At 37.3% G+C, this 22,594-nt stretch overlaps 1 protein-coding gene across 1 annotated transcript in view; it reads left to right on the forward strand.

Moving 5' to 3' along the window:
* The first annotated feature begins 12,130 nt into the window (after positions 1 to 12,130).
* LOC142840086 (vomeronasal type-2 receptor 116-like) overlaps positions 12,131 to 22,594 on the forward strand; it is a 29,098-nt gene continuing 18,634 nt past the window's right edge. Inside the window, exons 1-2 of the mRNA XM_075956571.1 lie at positions 12,131 to 12,261; positions 21,958 to 22,249. Coding sequence (XP_075812686.1) covers positions 12,131 to 12,261; positions 21,958 to 22,249 — 423 coding nt within the window. The remainder of the gene's footprint in view (positions 12,262 to 21,957; positions 22,250 to 22,594) is intronic.

The following is a 22,594-nucleotide window of genomic DNA, read 5'->3' on the forward strand; positions in this document are numbered from 1 at the left end:
AGCAAGGATTGGTTCAAGAAGCCAAGACACTATAGGCCTCATTGAAGGAAGAGATGGGTAGGCACCAATGCAATAATTCTTCGAACATCCTACAAAACTGCAGGGTAAAACCAGAAACCAGAGGACACACAACTGGAAGACTTGATTCTCCTAAACCAGAAGATGTAGAAGAAAACAACTTTAAATATAACTTTATGAAAATGATGGAGACCTTTAAAGTGAAAACCTTCCTTAAAGAAATGGAGGAGGCCAGGCGGTGGTGGCACATGCCTTTAATCCCACCACTAGGGAGGCGGAGGCAGGAGGATCTCTGTGAATTTGAGGCCAGCCTAGTCTACAAGAGCTAGTTCCAGGACAGGCACCAAAAACTACAGAGAAACCCTGTCTCAAAAATCAAAAAAAAAAAAGGAAAGAAAGAAAAGAAAAGAAATGGAGGAGAAGACAAACTAAAAACTGGAAGAAATTAATAAATCCCTCAAAGAAACCCAAGAAAAAGCAATCAGACAGGTGAAGGAAACAGTTCAAGACTTGAAGACTGAAATAGAGGTAATAAAGAAAACACAAACCGAGGGAACTCTGGAAATGGAAAATCTGGAAAAATAAACAGGAATGACAGAGACAAGTATAACCAACAAAATACAAGATATAGAATAAAGAATCTCAGGAGCTGATGATACTATTGAGTAAATAGACTCATTGGTCAAAGAAAACACTAAATCCAACAAATTCTTAACACAAAACATTCAGGAAATCTGGGACACCATGAAAAGACCAAACCTCAGAATAATAGGTGTAGAAGAAGGAAAAGAACTACAGCTCAAAGACACAGAAAATATATTCAACAAACATATAGAAAAAAACTTTCCAAACCTAAACAAGGATATTCCTATGAAGTTACAAGAAGCTTACAGAACGCCAAATAGACTGGATCAAAAAAAATCCCCTCACCACATAATAAACAAAACACTAAACATACAGAATAAAGAAAGAATATTAAGAGCTACAAAGGAAAAAGGTCAAGTAATCTATAAAGGTAAACCAATCAGAATTACATCTGACTTCTCTATGGAAACCATGAAAGCCAGAAGGTCTTGGAGAGATGTGCGTCAGACAGTAAGAGACCATGGATGCAAGTCCAGACTACTATACCCAGCAAAGCTTTCTTTCACCATCAATGGAGAAAACAAGATATTCCATGGCAAAAAAGCTGATTTAAACAGTACGTATACACAAACCCAGCCTTACAGAAAGTACTAGAAGGAAAATCTCCACTCAAGAAAGCTAACTACACCCACAATAACACACATCTGGTAACCCCCACCAATATAACCCAAAGAAGCAAAACACACAAACATTACTACTTAAAGATAACCAAAGTTAAAAACCACTAGTTATCAATATCACTTAATATCAATGGTCTGAATTCACCTATAAAAAGACACAGGCTAATAAAATGGATATGAAAACAGGATCCTATGTTCTGCCGTTACCAAGACATACACCTTAACTTCAAATATAGGCACTACCTCAGAGTAAAGGGTTGGGAAATGCTTTTCCAATCAAATGGTTCTTAGAAACAAGTGCTTGTGGCTATACTAATATCTCACAAAACTGATTTCAAACTAAAATCAAACAAAAGAGATGGAGAAGGACACTTTATATTCATAACAGCAACAATTCATCAAAATGAAGTCTCAATCCCAAATATCTATGCCCTTAATACAAGAGTATCCACATATGTAAAAGAAGCATTACTAAAACTTAAATCACACATCAAACCCCACACACCAATAGTAGATTTCAACACTCCACTCTTGACAATGGACAGGTCAAACAGACAGAAACTTAACAGAGAAATGAGAGAGCTAACAGATGTCATGATCAAATGGCCTTAACAGACATATATAGAACATTCCACCCAAAGAATGAATAACCTTCTCAGCATTTTATGGAACCTTCTCTAAAATTGATCAGATACTCAGTAACAAAGCAAACATCTACAAATGCAAAAAATAATTGGAGTAATCCAATGTGTCTTATTGGACCACCGTGGAGTAAAGTTAGAATTCAACATTAGTACTCCCAGAAAGCCTACAAACACATGGAAAGTTAGAGCAAGGAAGTCAGGACCACGAGGGGTGCACCCACCCACTGTGACAGTGGAACTGATCTATTGGGAGCTCACCAAGGCCAGCGGGACTGGGACTGAATAAGCATGGGATAAAAACGGACTTTCTGAACATGGCGGACAATGAAGGCTGATGAGAAGCCAAGGACAATGGCACTAGGTTTCGATCCTAATACATGAACTGGCTTTGTGCCTAGCCTGTTTGGATGCTCATCTTCCTTGTCCTGGATAGAAGTGGGAGGAACTTGGACTTCCTGCAGGGCAGGGAATCTGGACTGCTCTTCATTCTCCAGAGGGAGGGGGAATGGAGTAGGGGGGGTAGGGGAGTGGAGGGAGGGGGCGATGTGTGCGAGGAGGGGGAGGGAAATGGAAAACCGGGAGGAGGCGGAATTTTTTTTGCAACAACTAAAAAAATAAACAAACAAAAAGAAAATAAAAAATAGAGGCATGTTGTTTGGGGAAACAAGTAATAGTAAAGGACCTTCAATAACCAAAAAAAAAAAAAAGAATTCAACATTAATATTCCCAGAAAGTCTACAAACACATGGAAACTTAACAATCAACTACTGCACCACCCCTAGTCAGGAAGCCACGAATGACTATAAGAAAATAGTATTTATGTACACAACATGACAGTTGTCCATGTGAACTCAAGTAATTAGGATAGCATGTATCAGACATGAGCAAGCACAAATCAGATGGTAACCCTAGGAAAAATGTGTAAGGGGACGTGGAGACCCATGCCTTGCTGACAAGCTCCTATCATCTGAAAAAATGCTTAGAGAAAGGGAATAAAGTTTATTTCAAGAATGTGCAACTCCTGATAGTTCAACTATAAGGCATACTATGCTCAACACTCAGGATTCTATGGGAATTACAGATTGAACTGTGTGAGTGTAAAAAAAAAAGAAGAGAAAAAACCAAAGAAGTCTGTAGGAAATGAAACATGGAAAAGGTGGCGAGCTGAACTTGGTCAAATGACACTGCAAGGTATTCTTAAATCATTAAAAAATGTATTAAAAGTAAAATATTTTAGATATAACAATTTTCTTCTCCAAATAAATTCCAATATAGATATAACATGCAAAGGAAAACTGTATCAGGAGGGGGGCCGGCTTATTTGTTGTTGTTGTTCTGTCTTGCCCGGTACCCACAACTGTTTAGCCCCAAAGAAAAATACACATAGATCTCTATAAATTTATAAAGCTGATTGGCCCATTAGCTCTAGCCTTTCCCTGGCTAACTCTCACACCTTGATTAACCCATTTTTCTGATCTATGTTAGCCATGTGGCTCAGTATCTTTTTTCAGTGGGGCATGTCACATCCTGTAGCTTTGGTGGTCTGGGCAAGAGTGGGAGGAATCAACTTCCTCCTCTTTTTTAAAAAAAGAAAGAAAGGAAGGAAGAAAGCAAGAGAATAGCCTGGGAGCTCGTTTCTATGTGGGATATCTATATTACCTCTAAAGAACAGGGAACATGGCAAGAGAGACATCAGAAATCACATAAGAGCAAAAGGATTTGGGTGGAGTAAATATAAATACTGTGCTCTGGATATGAGACAGTTAATACAAATATGAACTTTAAACCAATAGCCAAAAAATTACTGTGCAAAATTCAAGTTTTAAATATTCTCTTCTGGATAGAAGAGGGGCTTAAAAGGACTTATACTTCATTGAGAAAGAATTGACCTTAGATGGCTGCATGTAAAGGAGGCACCATTTTCTTCAGTCAAACAGTCATTGATATATTTGTCATACTCCAGTAAATCATGCCTGAATCATTTTCATATAAACAATCTTTTTAAAATTCAGTGGGTCACCAAAAAGACATGAGCATATGACAACATACTAGTTGCACAAAAGTTTATCAACTGGATTTTTAAGTAAATAGGAAAAGACAATGGAGGTGAATATTATCAAAATAAATCATATATATATATATATATATATATGTGTGTGTGTGTGTGTGTGTGTGTGTTGTGTGTGTGAATGATCAAAAGAACTCTAAATTATGAATTAAGAATAAGGAAATAAAAACTAAAAGAACAATGTAGTAAGTCAGGGGCACATAGAGAACTAAAATTCTTTATCCTGGCCATGACATGAGAGATATAAATCAATTCACAGAAGGAATGATTGTCTATAGAATGATTATATAAGATCATGTAGGTCAAAATTCCAATGTGGTTGAGGAGGTACCTCCTGAAATCCCTCTTGATAGCTGAGGAACTACTGGAAGTTTATTGAAAATGGGAGAATGAGAGATATTTTGGGGGAAACATGGCCAAAAGCATCTTAACTATGTCACATTGGATGGAGCCATAAAAATTTGCCCATGAATTGCACTACCTAATCTCACTTCTTTACTTCTTACCTCATCTCTGGCTGTGTGCCTAGGTGACTGATCCCTAGCATTTTCCTCTCCTTGATTTTTTGCTCCTTCTTTCTTTCCAGATTTCTCTATTTATTGTCTATGCCTGCCAGCCCCACCTATCTTTTTTCTTGACTTGCTATTGTCCACTAAGCTTTTTGCTATAACATCATGTGTTTTAGACAGGAAAAGTAACACAGCTTCACATAGTTAAACATATGCAACATAAAAGAATGCAAAACATCTTTGTACCATTAAACAAATTTTCCATAGCATAAACAAATGTAGCACATCTTAAAATAATGCCATATAACTGTATACATGTATACATTAATAAAAATGTAAACGTTTGTATACATATATGCATTTATACACATGCATACTTTTATACAAAATTACATAATTATACACACTCACATTTAACAAATGTATGCATTTTTACACATGTAGGGAATTATACACATATAGGTACTTATACACATTTAGACATTTATAAATATGTATATACTTATACACATGTATGCACTTACACATATATACATTTACCTATGTACACATTTATACACATGTATGCATTTCTACACATTTATGAATTTACACCATAGAACATTTAATATTGAATAATACCTGGGAAAGACTAATTTCTCCATCTTTCAATTATGGCTTATTGCCAGGTTTTTAAACAACAGATTCTCTCTTAACATGGCATTTAGCAATAGACCTTAATTTCACACAATGTAACCAAATGTCATTGTATGCTGTCCACACATCTCATGATAGAATCTCTGCTTCAACAAAACCCAGCAGACTGGAGTTTCATGTGCTCTTTTTTTGCCTCCAATGGGGCTATCCAGGCTTTCATCTTCTACGGGTTGAAAGTAACTCCTGAGGACCCCTCCTGAACCACTGAATGCAATGAGTGAGAAAATTCAGGCAACCTACTTGCTTCCAAAGTTTCCTTTCCTCTTGTTTTGAGCATGCTTTTACCACCACCATGGATTTGGGATCTTTTTCTCATTTTAATATTTTATTTTTACTTATTTTGACTTTTTTCACTGCCTTACACAAGAGTCTCCACTTAGTTTTTAATCAGCAAGCTTTGAGAAACCTGTTTTCTTCTCTTACTTGTTAATAAATTTTTTCTTTTTTATTTTATTTTTTAAAAAGGAAACTGCCTTTTTCATTATATATACCAATCCAAGTTCCCCCTCTATCCTCTCCTCTCATTCCCTCCATATACTCTCCACCCCACCTCCATCCACTGTTCAGAGACAATAAGGCATATTGCTTTAGGGCAGGTCCGAGGCACTAGACTATATCTAGGTTGAGCAAGGTATTCATCCAAAGAAGTTCACGGAGATGACCCCAGCTAGGACCCTGGGCAGTGGAGGAAAGGGTAACTGAATTGGCCCTGACCCGTAGTCATACTGATGACTATCTTGAATATCACTAGAGAACCTTCGTCTGGCGATGGATAGAGATAGAAACAGAGACCCACGTTGGAGCACTGGACTGAGCTCCCAAGATCCAGTTGAAGAGCAGAAGGAGGGAGAATATGAGCAAGGAAGTCAGGACCACAAGGGATTGGTCTGCCCACTGAGACAGTGTGTGTGAGCTAATGGGAGCTCATCAAATCCAGCTGGACTGGGACTGAACAACCATGAGATCAAACTGGACACTCTGAATGCGGCTGACAATTGGGGCAGACTGAGAAGCCAATGATAATGGCACAGGGATTTGTCTCTACTGCATGTACTGGCTTTTTGGGATCCCATTCTATTTGGATGCATACCTTCCTAAGCCTGGACAGAGGGAGGAAGGCCTTGGACTTCCCACAGGGCAAGGTATCCTGCCCTCTCTTAGGACTGGAGGGGAAAGGGGAGAGGGAGGGGGAGGGGGAGGGGAGAAGTATGAGGAGGGAAGGAAGTGGAAATTTTGATTGGTATTATTTATAAAGTAAAAAATAAAAATTAAAAAAAGAAAGCAGTAGGAATAAATTCTGGTACCACTTAGTTTCCCCAAGTCATGCAATGTGAACCACATTCAGATGGACCAATTTGGTCCTATGCTTGTTCTTTCCTGGTCCAGCTGGTGTTGGAGAGCTCCCATTAACTCAGGTAGTCTGTTTAGTGAGTGAACCCGTCATGGTCTTGACCTCTCTACTCACTTTCTCATTTCTCCCATTTTTCAACTGGATTTTGGGAACTCAGTCCAGTGCTCCAATGAGGGTCTCTTTCTCTGTTTCCATCAGTTACAGGATGAAGGTTCTAGGGTGATATTTAAGAAATTCATCAGACTGATTACGGGACAAGGCCAATTCAGGCACCCCTCTCCTATATTGCTTAGGGTCTTAGCCGGGATCATCCTTGTGAATTCCTAGGAATTTCTCTAGAGCCACGTTTCTTGCTAAACCCATAATGTCTCCCTCAATCAAGATATCTCTTTCCTTGCTCTCATCTCTGTCTCTCCTCCATCTTGACTATACAATTCCCTCAAGTTCTCCCCTCACCACTCCCTTTATCCCCTCCTCTTCCACTTCCATCCTCCCTTTTCACCCCACACCCATGATCCCAATTTTGCCCATCTATCTTGTCTATTTCAACTTTTTAGGTGGATCTATATTTTTTTCCTTAGGATTCACCTTATTATTTAGCTTTTCTAGGTTCTAGGATCAGGAATTATAGGCTTAATAGCCTTTGCTTATGCCTAGTATCCACATATGAGTGAGTACATACCATTATTATCTTTTTGGGTCTGAGTTACCTCACTCAGGATAGTGTTTTCTAATTCTATCCATTTACAGGCAAAATTCAAGATATCATTGTGTTTTACCTCTGAGTAGTACTCTAATGTGTAAATATGCCACATTTTCTTAATCCATTATTTGGATAGGGGGCATCTAGGTTGTTTCCAGGTTTGGGATATTACAAATAATGCTCCTATGAACATAGTTGCACAAATGTCTTTGTAGTGTGATTGAGTGTCTTTTGGGTATATGCACAAGAGTGTTATTTCTGGATCCTGAGATAGGTTGATTCCCAATTTTCTGAGAAACCACCATACTGATTTCTAAAGTGGTTGTACAAGTTTGCATTCACACCAGCAATTGATGAGTGTTCCCATTACTCCATAAGATAATCAGCATAAACTATCATTAGTGTTTTTTATCTTAGCCATTCTGACAGGTGTAAGATGGTATCTCAGAATTATTTTAATTTGCATTTGCCTGATGTATAAGGATGCTGAACATTTTCTTAAGTGTCTTTTGGCCATTTGAGATTCTTCTGTTGAGAATATTGTTAAGTTCTACCTACCATTTTTAAATTTGGTTATTTATAATTTTGATGATTAATTTATTGAGTTCTTTATATATTTTGGGGATCAGTCTTCTGATGTTGGAGATGTTCCCATTCAGTAGGCTGCCTTTGTTGTATTGACTGTGTCCTTTGTTTTACAGAAGCTTCTCAGTTTCAGGAGGTCCCATTTATTTACTGTTACTCTCAGTGTCTGTACTACTGAGGTTATATTTAATAATTGGTCTCCTGTACCCATGCATTGAAGACTACTTCCCAGTTTCTCTTTTCTCAGGTTCAGTATGGGTTGATTTACAATGAGGTCTTTGAACCATTTGACCATGAGTTTTGTGCATCGTGATAGATATGGATGTATTTTCATTCTTCTACATGTTGACATCCAGTTTGTTGAACCTGAACTGTTTCTTGAAGATGCTTCCTTTTCTCCATTGTATAATTTTAACTTATTTTCAAAAATTATATGTTCATAGATGTGTGGATTAATATCCAGGTCTTTAATTCAGTTTCATTGGCCAAGTCCTCTGTTTTTATGCCAATACCAAACTGTTTTCAGTTTGTAGCTCTATAATAGAGCTTGAAGTCTATGGTGGTGATGCCTCCAGAAGTTCCTTTTCATGCAGGATTGTTTTGGCTATTCTGGGTTTTTGTTTTTCCATATGAAGTTGAGTATTGTTCTTTCAGGTCTGTGGAGAATTGTGTTAAGATTTTAATGGGGATTGCATTGAATCTAAAGATTGCTTTTGGTAGGATTGGCTTTTTTATTATGTTGATGTTACCTATCCAAGAACATGGGTTATCCTTTCATTTTCTGGTATCTCCTTCAATTTCTTTCTCAAAAGACTTAAAGTTATTGCTGAATAGGTCTTTCACTTCTTTGGTTAGTGTTACCCCAAGATATCTTATGTTATTAGTGACTGTTGTGAAAGGTGATGTTTCTCTGATTATTTTTTTTTCAGATTCTTTTTCATTTGTATATAGGAGAGCTACTTGGTGTGTGAGAATTGTCTGTATTCTGTCAATGTTTTAAATAAAAGCTGACAGACCAGGCAGGAAAAATAGGTGGGTCAACCAGACAGGAAGTAGAGGCGGGGTGATGAAAACAGGAGTATTCTGGGAAACAGGAAGCCCAGACCACCAAAGAAGCAACATGTGACATGCCCCACTGAAAAAGGTAACATATAAAAGAATAATGGGTTAATATAAGCTGCAAGAGCTAATAAGAAGCCTGAGCTAATGGGCCAATCAGTTTATAAGTACCGCAGACTCTATGTGATTTTCTTTGAGACTTGCCAGCTGTAGGGTACCAGGTAGGATAGAAACCCCAACAAGCAGGCCCCTCATGTTACAGCTACTGATTTCTTTGAGCTGATCTTGTATCCTGCCACATTACTGAAAATATTTATCAGCTGTTGGATTTCCCAGGTAGAGTTTTTGGTGTTACTTATATGTACTATTATATCATCTGCAAATAACAAAAGTTTGTTTTCTTCTTTTTTAATTTGAATCCCCTTGATATACTTTTGTTTTTTTATTGCTCTATCCAGAACTATATAAACTATATTGAAGAGATATAAAGAGAGTAGACAGCCTTGCCTTGTTCCTTATTTTAGTGGAATCAATTTGATTTTCTCTCCATTTAATTTGATATTGGTTATAAGCTGCTATATATTGCTTTTTATATGTTTAGATATGTTCCTTGTATTCCTAATTTCTCCATAACCTTCATCCTGAAGTGGTGTTGGATTTTGTGAGTGATTTTTTAGTATCTAATGCAATGATCATGTGGAATGCGGCTTGTAGCTTGTGGGATCCAGTGAATGGGGGGTTGATATTGAGGCAGCCTTCCTGCAGAAAATTCTCCTGCTGACTGGCGATAGAAGCTGAGGTAGATGGGGTAGGGATCTTGGATTTTGTCCCACTAAGGAGGTCCTAGAAAGTAGGGTATCCACCAGGTAGCTGGTCATTTAGCTCTTGATATTCTCTGTATTGTAGGAAGCTGTGTTTCTGCAGTTGAAAGCTTTAAGTACTAATTCATTAGCCACAGAAACAGTAGCATGGAAGACATTGGTGATGAATGTGATTTGATGAAAACTCGGGGCCTTGCACAAGATGATAGAGAGGAGAATAATATTAATATGTGGTCTGTAGATCATGCTTGTAATACTTTGATAAAGAATATGGTTACTTTTATCTTGACCAAAGAGTCTGTTTGAGGTTAAAGTGAAGAATTTTAAAATAATTTGGATTATTTCCATTGGCAGAGGAAATCTGTAAACATCATGTATAAGCTTTTTCCTCTGTTATTAGTGGTAAAACCCATGAGGATTTCTACTAAAATAGAGCATGCTGAACAAGGAGATAAACAGATTTAGAAATGGAAAAGAATAATAGACCTTGGGGCAAGATCCCACCCAGCTAAGTTTTAAACTTGAGAAATACAATTAAAGAAAAGCTTATAACTAGGTGTGTTGGTCCAACATTTAATCCTAGCACTTGGAAGTCAGAGGCTGGTGAAACTTTGAGTTTGAGGCTAACCTCATCTACATATCAAGGTCCAGAATATCCAACCTTAGGATATCCATTTAAAACATAAAGATTATAAAGTTGTAATTGAAGAGGGTACCATGTTCTTTTCCCAATAAGCAGCAGAAGTTGGCAGTTCCAGCCATGTGGTTTCTACATACATATGAATAATACTGAACTTTTCAAGAAAGACAATATTTTATTTTGAATATGTACACCAGTGCAGAAATTATATTCAGTGACATAAGGTATCAACAGAAATCAAATGTTGTCTGACCTCAACCATAATTGGATCCTAAGGAGTCAATCCCCTGAAATAAGTTTGAAAGGTGACAGTGAGAGTCTGGAGATCAGGGTATTGTGGAATGGCTTGTCAAAGAACAAATTTCAGTGACAAAACAGATAATTTAAAGAAATTCTTCAAACTCGGTATAGAACTGCTAATAATAGTAACATACATTGTTCAATTCAAAAGTACTTTGTGTATATTTTAATGATTCCAATAACAAAAATTTTGTAAGATTCTACACGAGGGACATTCATGTAATTATTTATTTGTTTGTTTATTGAGACAAAACTATTTGATTTTTCTTGCACTTTCCTTCCTCCATGTATTTCATTGTATCCCTCTTTATTCTTTTGAAAATTTATTCCTTCTTTTTTCATACATTATTGTTCTATATGTAACATGTATACAAATAATAACAAAATTTGATTTATTTTATACTATAATTATCAGTAATATATACTAAAACTCTGAAATATGTCAAGGGTATTACTGGTAAGTAGTATTAGAAAAAAGAGGAAGAAATAAAGAGATGAAGTATTATTCTACTATTTATTGGTAGTTTTTTGAATTGTTTGTGGGGGGAGAGGATGTATCAGAGTGCACTAACAGCAGAGTACAGACAATGCGTTTGCTGGTTGGAAACATAAATACCATGAACGGCTGAGGTTAAAAATGATCTTCTATACTAGTCTGGAATGTCCTTACTCATTTCTACATCTTCAGACTTATTGCTACAAGGATGAGAGAGCAGACAAGGTGGTCAAGACAGATGCAAGGTTATTGTGTTTCTGGATAACAGACACTAAAAACTGATATCACCACTTCTTCCTCTTGTGAAACCATTGTATGGAATATTGCAACTGAATGCTTTGTGTGGTCCAGCTATGGCTTTTTCTCACCTTTTCTCATTCTTTTGCTATGGGTCATCCAAAATAGCAATCCAAAACATACAAGCAGAATTTCTGTGACGTACAGTTATGTCTCAAGTAATGGTGCTCTCCAAAGTCAACTGTGGTTGATTATGAAATCACAGAGTTGAGGGAATAGGAAAAAAACAAGTATGTTTTTCAAAACATAGAGGATGCAGGTGCAGTGTCCTAGTGCTATGAGATCCCCAGAGCATGAGAGGGAAATAGAAGCAAGAAAAGCCAGTGCATTCAGAACAACACTGGTTACATTGAGAGGGGAATCTGAACACTCCAACTTACCCTCAGTTGTCTGGACTTTGTTTCTGTCAGTGCTCATGCCTGGCATGACAACCATAGCCTATGTGCAGCCTGAGAGACTGATGCAACATCGGGAACCATTTGTAGCTAACAGAGTCTTCTGTGATACTGATGACGTGTTCCATGACCTAAGTCAATAATCTCCTTGGTTCATCCTAACTGCAGGGCATTGTCTCGGTGCAGACCTGACATGTCCATTCCTTTGCTGCTCTTCTTCCTATTCCTGCAGTCTTTGTTTACATTAGCAGAAACATGTCAACGGGACTGTTCTGAATACAGGATGTCCAGCACCTTTATGAAGGCTGACATAATCCTAGGTGCTTTTATTCCAATTTATATCACAGTAGAACTATTTCAAGAAACCAAGGTATTTTTTGATAGCAAACCGGATCTATTATTCAATATCACTACGTAAGTACTTGTGTGACTCTGCTGATGGTATTCTGGCTACATGACAGTTCATGCTCCATGTACACATGTAACTCCTTTAAGAATAATGAATTATAAACACAAAAATGTAAAACTCAGTTGCAAATTTTATTCTTTCATTAAGCCACTACAGCCCATTGTATTCTTCTTCATTTTTCTAGTCAGTTAGTGAAAAAAAGAGGGAAATCACTAAATTTTGTGTCTGTCCATGCTGTGATTCGATAGTTAGCTTATATTATTTTTACACACACTGACTCAGATAGGAAAAGGAGAGTTTCCACCCTGTTTACATATATTTAGGGATCTAAATGTCATATGTTTATATGTTTGGTTTTGGTTTTTTTCTACGGACTTGGAGAGTTTCTGTTAAATACCCATGTCTTTAATAGATATCTTAGCATCTCCTATCCCATATGCTCCTATCCCACATGGTTCTATTTAAAGGACATCAGAGTTTGGACACTGTAGTCAGGTTTACTACTTATTAATTTCTCATTAATATTTTAATACAGTGGTTAGAAAATCCCATTCTTCATGCTTGAAACTCTGTCGTTTGCTTGGTGAGTTCTGCTGGAGGCACTTTCCAGTGTTTTTATTGAAGGTTTTGTAATTTCTATTTCAAGCATTCCTATTTGTTATTCCCTTCTCCAGGAATTTCAATTTCCTATTAGTATTAGTATTTTTTTGTCTTCTTGGTACTGAGTCATATACATATATACTGCTCTTTTCCTTTCCCTTCAGACTTTTTCTTCCTGTACAGCATTGTGTTTTGTCTCAATGCCCAGTTGAATTCACTTGCTTGTTTTTATTTTCGTCTAGGTCATTATCTTTTCACTATTTGATTTACTCATCTGGCATTTGATTTCTCTGAATACCTTTGACTTCCTTTGTTTGTTACCTATGATATTGTGGAGGAGTTATTTAACTTGAGTTTTCAGATTTCCTGTTGTTTTTCCCTGTTGTTCCTATAATTGTTACCCATGTTCTTTTGAACATTGATTCTAAAATAAGAGGGTCCTCTACTGAGAAGTAATTTCTTGAAAGTTCAAGCCATGTACTTCTCTGTGAGCAGGAATCACCCTTCTAGGCCTCTAGGTATTTGTGGTGTTATAGAGTAAGTGAAAAGAAAATTCTGGAAATGACTGATTTATTTGTCATTTTAAGTACTCTTAGGAATACATTCAGAGCATGGAAATTTTAGTAACCCAGTAAAACAGGAGGTAGAAGGAGTGCCAAGACCAGGGGATGTAGAAAGCGAATCCTCAGGAATAGGCAGTAGGCAGAAATGCTTGCACTATTAACTGATAACAGCACTTATCTGGAGTCTGTTTGATCTGTCAGAGGTGGCTAAAAGTCTCCACTCTGAATCTTACGTGAATATTTTTAATATTTTCAAGTTCACAGATAGAGATAAAAGTTTTAGATATATTACCATGACCACTTCCTGTGATCTGCACTGAAATCCTCATTGTAGAAAAAGTAGTTCATCGGTGTCTATAAACAGTTGCAATAGGTTTATTCTATATAGCTGTAGGAAAAGCTTAGAACCCAAAGGGGAATACAAACATGAACACTCTTTCCCTATTTCTTTTGTTCAGAATTTGGATATGAATATCAGAGATTTTTTTCACCATAATCAGAACCACTTATAAATCTATATTCAGAAAACAGTGGAATTAAATTAAAAATGTTACACTTTGATATGATGCTTTAGCGAGGCTAGATAAATAAGCTTATCTGATCTCTACTCATTAATATATCTATATTTGTCAATGATAAATAAATAGCTTATCAGATCTCCATTGATTAATACAATTTCTCCTTTGAAATATTGAAATCTTCTTTTCTCCACCCTTAAATCGCTTCCTCAGACCTTGATAATTTGCATGTACATATCTGAAAACTCTCAAAATTTACATCAATGTTAAACCATTTTGCCCCATCTCATCTTTTACCAGGGTACATAAATGGTTGATTAATGGAAGCAATAAAAAAGAAGTTCTTTTAAATAAAATAATATTAAAAATTTTTTGCTAGTAATGCCATGGTAACTTCAGTTTAGTTTTCATTTAAACCTATTTTGTGAGATTGTCTTTCTCAGTGTGATACCTGTCAGCAAGGTAACCCTATCAGTGAGTCTGCCTTCTTGAGCAGATGACCTATTATCTTAAAAAAACACAAGACCTGATTTTCAAATATGATATGTACTGACTATGCAGCTACAACCTTGTTGGATTAGCTGAGTAGATCTACCTATTGATGCTAAACTGATAAAGCTACATTTTTTTAGCAACATCATCAGAGATCTGAGAAGGATAAATATGAACAGGAAATATAATCTAAGTTGCATTTATATCTGGAAAAATGACAGAGACTTCACCAGATACCTGGGCAGCCAGCCTGGGTTTCTCCATAGTGTTCTCAATGACTTTTTTGGAAGCAGAGGTTGCCACTCTTTGAATATCACTCAAGACCCTATTTAGGTTATAGCAGCCAAACGGGCAGCATCAGTCTTCAACCATCAGAACTATGGGGATTTACTATAGACGAGAAACTTGAGAAAACTAACCTTGTTTGGCCAGGCAGAATATGACGTTCAGTCCAATAGTTCCTACACTCTGGCGAGGACCTGGTGGTGGGTGAAACATGTGCCAGTTATTAGCCCAGATGTCCAAATTTTCAGAGCTGAGGTAAGATTCAAGTGGAGTCTGTTTCTGCTATGTTTGTGGATAGTCTCAGCTGCTGATTGTAGAAGCTGGTATTTTTGTTTATCATGGGAAGCTTTTTTCACTGAGTAACTTAAATTCCATTTTCAGCAGATCTCTCTGAGGGCATTGAGGGACATCATATAATTTATTATTTACACCTTGAGACAGACTTTATTTATTATTGGTTATTTGCTTCAGGCTTGCCCTTGATAGAATATCCAGAAGGCTAAAGATTGCCCTCATTTCATTTGTACTCATCATAATGAAGAGCATCACTCTGAGCACATTAAAAAGTTTGATTGTTTATAAAGTGTCCTATCATTAACTTGCATGTCTTTTTTGATTTTTGATTTTTAATTTTTATTAAGCTCTACAATTTTCTCTCTTACCCTACCTGCCTTTCCCCTATCCTTCAACTTTTTCCCAAGGTCCCCATGCTCCCAATTTACTCAGGAGACCTTGTCTTTTTCTAGTAGCCATGTAGATTAGATCTATGTATGTCTCTTTTAGGGTCCTCTTGTTGTTTAGGTTCTCTGGGATTGTGATATGTGGGCTGGTTTTCTTTGCTTTATATTTAAAAACAGCTCATGAGTGAGCACATATGATAATTGTCTTTCTGGGTCGAGGTTATTTCACTCAAAATGATGTTTTCTAGCTCCATCCATTTGCCTGCAAAATTTGAGATGCCATTATTTTTTTCTGCTGTGTAGTACTCCATTGTGTAAATGTACCACATTTTCCTTATCCATTCTTTTGTCAAAGGGCATTTAGGTTTTGCCAGCTCCTGGCTATGACAAACAATATCACTATGAACATAGTTGAGCACGTGTCCTTGTGCCACAACTGAATATCCTTTGGATATATGCCCAAAAGTGATATTACTGGGTCTTGAAGAAGGTTGTTTACTAATTTTCTGAGAAATCACCACACTGACACCCAAAAGGGCTTTACCAGCTTGCATTTCCACCAGCAATGCAGGAGTGTTCCCTTTACCCCACAATTTGTCCAGCACAAGTTGTCATCAGTGGTTTTGATCTTGGCCATTCTTACAGGTAAGATGGAATGTCAGAGTTGTTTTGTTTTACATTTCTCTGATGACTAAGGATGTTGAACATTTTCCTAAGTGTCTTTCAGCCATTTTAGATTCCTCTGTTGAGAGTTCTCTGTTTAGATCTGTATTTCATATTTTTGTTTGATTGTTTGTTCTTTTTTTTTTTTTGGTTTTTCAAGACAGGGTTTCTCTGTGGCTTTGGAGTCTGTCCTGGAACTAGCTCTTGTAGACCAGGCTGGTCTCGAACTCACAGAGATCCGCCTGCCTCTGCCTCCCGAGTGTTCTTTTGATGACCAATTTCTTGTGTTCTTTGTATATTTAGGAGATCAGACCTCTGTCTGATGTGGGGTTAGTGAAGGTCCTTTTCCCTTTCTGTAGGCTGTCATTTTGTCTTGTTGACCATGTCCCTTGCTTTACAGAAGCTTTTCAGTTTCAGGAGGTCCCATTTATTAATTGCTTCTCTCAATGTCTGTGATGCTGGAGTTATATTTAGAAAGTGGTCTCCAGTGCCATTGCATTCAAGTGTGCTTTTCACTTTCTCTTCTATAAAGTTCAGTGTGGTTGTCTTTATGTTGAGTTCTTTCATACATTTGAACTTGAGTTTTGTGCATGGTGATAGATATGGGTCTATTTTCATTATTTTACATGTTGATATCCAGTTATGCAGGCACCATTTGTTAAATATGCTTTCCTTTTTTCATTCGATATTTTTTGCTTCTTTGTCAAAAATCATGTGTTCAAAGGTGTGTGGATTAATATGTGGGTCTTCAATTTGGTTTCATTGGTCCTCCTGCCTGTTTTTTTGCCAATACCAAGTTATTTTCCGTATTGCAGCTCTGTAGTAGAGTTTGAAGTAAGGGATTGTAACTTGCATGTCTTAATTATCTTCTAAAGTTTACAACTTTGTTTTATCTTCATTTTATTTTTATTATAAATTTTCTATTCAATTTTCATACCAACCACAGATCCCCCTCACTCCCCTCCTCCCACCGCACCTCATCTCTACCCCCTCCTGATCCCCCATCCACTCCTCAGGAAAGATAAGTCTTCCTATGTGGAGTTCACAAAACCTGGGACATCAAGCTAAAACAGGACTAAACAACTCCTCTTGCAACAAAGCTAAGGAAGGAATATCACCATAGTGAATGTACTTCAAAAAGCCCCCTCGTGAGCAAGTGACAGATCCTAGTCCCATTACCAGTGGCTCCACAAACAGACCAAGTTACACTGTCACCCACAAAGAGAGGGCCTCATGTAGACACACCAGCTGTCAGTACAGAGTCTGTGTGCTCCCAGGAGCTAAGATCAGCTGTGTCTGTGGGTTTTCCCATTATGTCCTCGCCCCTCATGTCCTAATAATCCCTCATCCCTCTTTTTAACTGGATTCCTCAGTTGGACCCAGTGTTTGACTGTGGATTTCTACATCTGCTTCTATTCGTTACTGGATGAAGGCCCTCTGGGAGCAATGAAGGTAGCACCAAACTGTTTATAGAAGAAGGCCAGTTCAGATACCATCTTCACTATTTCAAGGATTTTTAGTTAGAGTAATGCTATAGATTCCTGGAAATTTCCCTAATGCTAGCTTTCTCTGTAACCCCATAAGGGCTACCTCTATCAAGTTATCTCTTTCATTGCTTTCCCTCTCTGTCCCTCCACCAATTCGAACATCTCGGTACCTCATGTTCCCATCCCCTATATCTTCTCCTCTACCCCTCTACCCTTAATTTGCCCAGTAGATCTCATCTATTTCCTCTTTCTAGGGAGATCTGTGCATCTCCCTTAGGGCCCTTCTTGTTAACTAGCCTCTCTGGGGCCACGAATTATTGCATGATTATTTTTTGCTTTACAACCAATATTCACTTATGAGTGAGTATATACTGTGTTTGTCTTTCTGGGTCTTGGTTATCTCACTCAGGATAATTCTTTTCTAGTTCCACTCATTTGCCTGCAAATTTCATGATGTCACTGCTTTTATAAGAGATTAATACTCTATTCTGTAATTGTACCACCATTTCTTTCATCCATTTTTCATTTGAGGGGCATCTAGCTTGTTTAAAGGTTCTGGCTATTGTGATTAATACTACTATGAACTTAGTTGAGAAAGTGTCTTTGTGGTATGATTGAACAACCTTTGTGTATATGCCCAAGATTTGTAATGTTGGGTCTTGAGGTAGATTGATTTCCAGTCTGAGAAACCACCATACTGATTTCCAAAGTGGGTGTACAAGTTTGCACTCCCACCATCAGTGAATGAGTATTTGGAAATCCAATGTGTCATCTTTGGTCATGGAGCTATTGTGAAGTCAAACTATTTACAATAAAACAGCTTGGAATATTGGAATCTCTAAGTCTGAGACATAAAAGAGATTTGAATACTGTACATGAGGAGTATGCATAGCAAGTTCTTTGAGTAAGCAGAGAACACACTGGGAGGGAGAACAAGGATAGAAGAGAGAAGGGTAAGTTTCTCGTTTTTTCCAAGTGTATTAAGAAATCTGTCAAGGAAAATATCCCAAATCACAAAAGATCAACATGTGTTTCCACGTAATGGTGCCCAATATGGCAAGAAAAGCTGCCTCATGTACTCATGCACAGACTACAAAACCGAATAACCCATTCACCCAGCAATATTGAATGGCTTCAAGATTACATCTCAAATGTTCTCACTTAATCCAAAATCAGAGAATTGGGATAACAGAAACTGGAGATCCCAAGGTCTTGTCAACTGACACTTACTTAAATATCGATTAAAATCAAGCAACCCAATTTAAAACATAAGGAACTAAACTAGGTGTTCAGAACAGATGAAATATAAATGACAGAGAAAGAGTTAAAAGATGTTCAATCTCCTTTGCAATCAGTGAAATATTAATTACAGCTTCTTTGAGCTTTCATTTAACCAAGGAACAGAAATTATAAAAAATGCTGACATTTATGTGGGTAAAATGGAACACAAACTGATGTAGGTCCTATGGAAATTTGTGTCAAGGATTTCTAGAATTATAGAAAGATATATAAATTATCAACTATGTCTATCAATCCTGGAAATATACCAAAAGTACTGCATATCCGACTATAAAAATTCTTGATCATTTTCATTGTCGTTCTATTCACAATAGCCTTGAAATTGAATATGCCTAGATGTCCACCAACTGATGAATGGATATTGAAACTGTGATGCATGTACACAATTAAATTTCATTCATCTGAAAACACAAATAGAATTATGAACTATGCATGCAATGATTGGAGCTAGAATTACCAGTTTAAATGAGGTAATGCAGATATAATAAGACAATGCTAAATGTGCTCGTATGCAGATTCTAGTTTTGAATTTTCATGTATCTCTACTTAACTGGAGTACACATATATATCAGTAAAATAAAAGGTGCAAAAGAGTTGAGATTTCACTATTTGGGGAATAGAATTCATGTGATGCAAAGCAGAAATTGGAAATACTGGAGCAGAAAGTGTTTTGTGAGGAATGATGGGAGAGCCCAGTGGAGAGAGGGTGTTGATGAATAACTAACATTAAGACCTTGCAGAAAACCTAATGGAAATATACAACTATAGTCTCTTTCCTAAAATATATACACCTAAAACTCATTTAAATGGAGTTATTTTATAGTTGGGGGATAATGCCTCTCCCAGATACCATGGACCATTAAATGCAATGCCCCGTGCTAGGTATGGGTTACCTGTTTTAAATCATTTGCGAATGTTGTCCATGTACACTCAGACACTACAAGCTATTTCCACTGTTCTTGGTTACCCTACAGAATTTGATGGTAGGATCTGTTTAATAGAACATCACATAGTCAAGTCATAGGACACGGAGAAATCAAGTTGAGGCTGACATGAAAACATTATTTCTACCTGCTAACGTTCATGGATGGTGAGAGTTGGTGCATATTTGATAAAAGCACACTCTATGCATGCAAAATAGTCTCATGTAATGAAAACATACCTACTCTACTAAATATAGCGAAGAAAATTTGAATCAAATTTTAAAATACAGAAAGGAAGATGAAGTATGAGAGAAAGGCCTCTCCCTGTTCTCAGTCATTGCAGATTCCAGCTGTACATATGGAGGGAGGCCAACTGACAGTGTGGATTCTTATATTTTCTTTGGTTGACGTTGTTCCTGAGTTTCTATTTTATGAAGGTCTAATGTCAACCAGCCTGTGTTAATAGGACCCATTTTCTCACTTTGAACATCAGAGTTCTGTAGACATATTGAGTTGTGAATTCTGAGTGCTGGATGGATTCTCTCACTCTCTGAGGTAAACCCAGGCCATACTGCTATGGTTGATTTCAGTAGGAGGGTGTCTCCATAGTGGTTTGAGACTGGGAAGATTTGAGAACAGTAAAGGTCCTGACACTTGAAAAGCTTTTGGTTGTTAGTCACCAGACAAGGGGGCTTGTGTGTGGCTCTAAGACAGACCACAGGAAACTCATGGTCATGTGCTTCACTGCAATGACCAACAGATTCACATTTCTGTATTTTTACCCTCCTCCTGGTCTCAGGCTCAGAGGTTTTATATAAACTCCAGGATAATTCTCTGGTAAGAAGCTTGGTTTTTGGTTGCCCATGGCTGGAGTCTCTTTCTTATGCCTTCCTAGACTAACTTACCTGCTGCCTGATCCTCTTGTTCATAATTTTCCTGCACTCCTATCCTACCTCCAACTCTATCCTGTCTCCCAGCTCCATTCCCTCTTGAAGTCATTGTTTTAGAATTATTGCTATGAAGAAAATGCTCATATATATAAATAAATAAATATAACCACCGGAATCAATTGTTTGGTGCTGCATATTTCTTTTGTGCCATAGGAAAAAGATCTCAACCCCTAGCTCAAATAGGAAAAAAGAGAATTTATTCTAGATCCAAATTTGTGTGTCTATGGCAAGTGAACACAAATTTAGTTGATCCCAGATGCCATGTTCTAATGTGGAGGTAGTTTCATGAACTTTTCACTGAAAATTTAAGAAATCTGTCAATCAGTTAGTGAAAGCATCAGAGAGGAGGTGACAGGCAAAATGGGAAAAGTTATCTTACAAGCCCAAGATGCTACTTCATCTCAATATTGGCTTTTAGGATGTCAGAAGCCAGTGCTCTACTAAGAGACTCAATTCCAAAAGGGTTTTATTTATTACTTATAGGAGATTTGTTAACCTGCAAAGGTGCCCATAAATGGCTCTTCAGGGTGCTATTATTACCTTGGAATAAGATAACAAGCTTCTAGACCTGCAACATTCCAATCTCCTCAGGTCACTGAAGTTCTAATCAGTCAGTCTGAAGACACAGCACTTTCTAGGAGTTTTAATACCTGCAGTTATGCATAGGTACATGTTTATACACATGTGTGCATTTATACACATAGACATTTCTACACTTCAATATATTTATATACATGCATGCATTTATACTCATGCTTACATTTACACACATATATGCAGCACAAAAAACAAAACCCAGAGTCAGATGTTGGAGTTCAACCAGAAAACCAGAAAAGAAAAGCAGCCAAGACATTAGAGAATCTTACATCTACCAAGGGTGGGTGACTGCTGACTGAGCACACTAAGCACAGACTAAGCCTCTCTCCTCTCATTTTATATTCCCTCTATTGCTGGATTAAAGGCATATGACTCCCTAGTACTGAGATAAAAGGTGTAGGCCATCACCACCTGGATTTGTTTCTGCATTGATCTTGTATAGACCAGGGTGGCCTTGAACTCACGGAGATCCATCTGCCTCTGTCTAGCAAATCCTGGGCTTAATATTGTGTGCGACCACTGCCTGACCTCTAGTGGTTTAGCTTTGCCTTTCTAATTTTTAGTCTCCAAATTTCCTGAATTTGCTAAAGAGTTTCTAAGAATAATGTCCTGAGTGTGCTCATCCTTCTGCTCTTCCTGTTTAGGGAAAGATTGGAGAACTACCAATATTTGCTGACCTTTTACTTTGCCATTGAGGAGATCAATAAAGATTCTCACCTGCTTCCCAATGTGACCTTGGGTTTCCACATGTACAATACCTTTGACTCTCACAAAAGAACCTTAGAGGGCCCTCTGATGTGGCTGTCTGGAAGCAGTGAGTTTATTGTGAACTACAAATTCAAAACTCAATACAATGCTCTTGGAATCATTGCAGGAATCAGGCCTGAATTTTCTGCTGCAATTGAAACCCTTTTGGGGCTGTACAAAATTCCACAAGTAAGTTAATAAAATTTTGGTGTTCATAGTCAAAGTGGATAACTGATAAAAGAAAATAGAATAGTTGTCTAAGTTTACTACCAATGATTAACATAGAAATAAATGAATTACCTGTGTCTTGCTATGATCAACAGTAAAGTGCGGTGAAAACATAAACAGTAAATACTGTGGTTTTCTAAGAGGATCACTTAGATCACTTTTGCATTATCTGAAATCATTGTCAAGATGTGTTGTGGCAGCTCAAAGCTGAATGCTGTTCATAAGTCAAAATACATCACAGATAACAAACTGCCCCAACTGGAGTATAAATATCTCACAGTTCATCCAGTGGCCAATGACTAACAG

Source organism: Microtus pennsylvanicus, chromosome 1, assembly GCF_037038515.1.
Source record: "Microtus pennsylvanicus isolate mMicPen1 chromosome 1, mMicPen1.hap1, whole genome shotgun sequence".
NCBI classification, from domain to species: Eukaryota; Metazoa; Chordata; class Mammalia; order Rodentia; family Cricetidae; genus Microtus; species Microtus pennsylvanicus.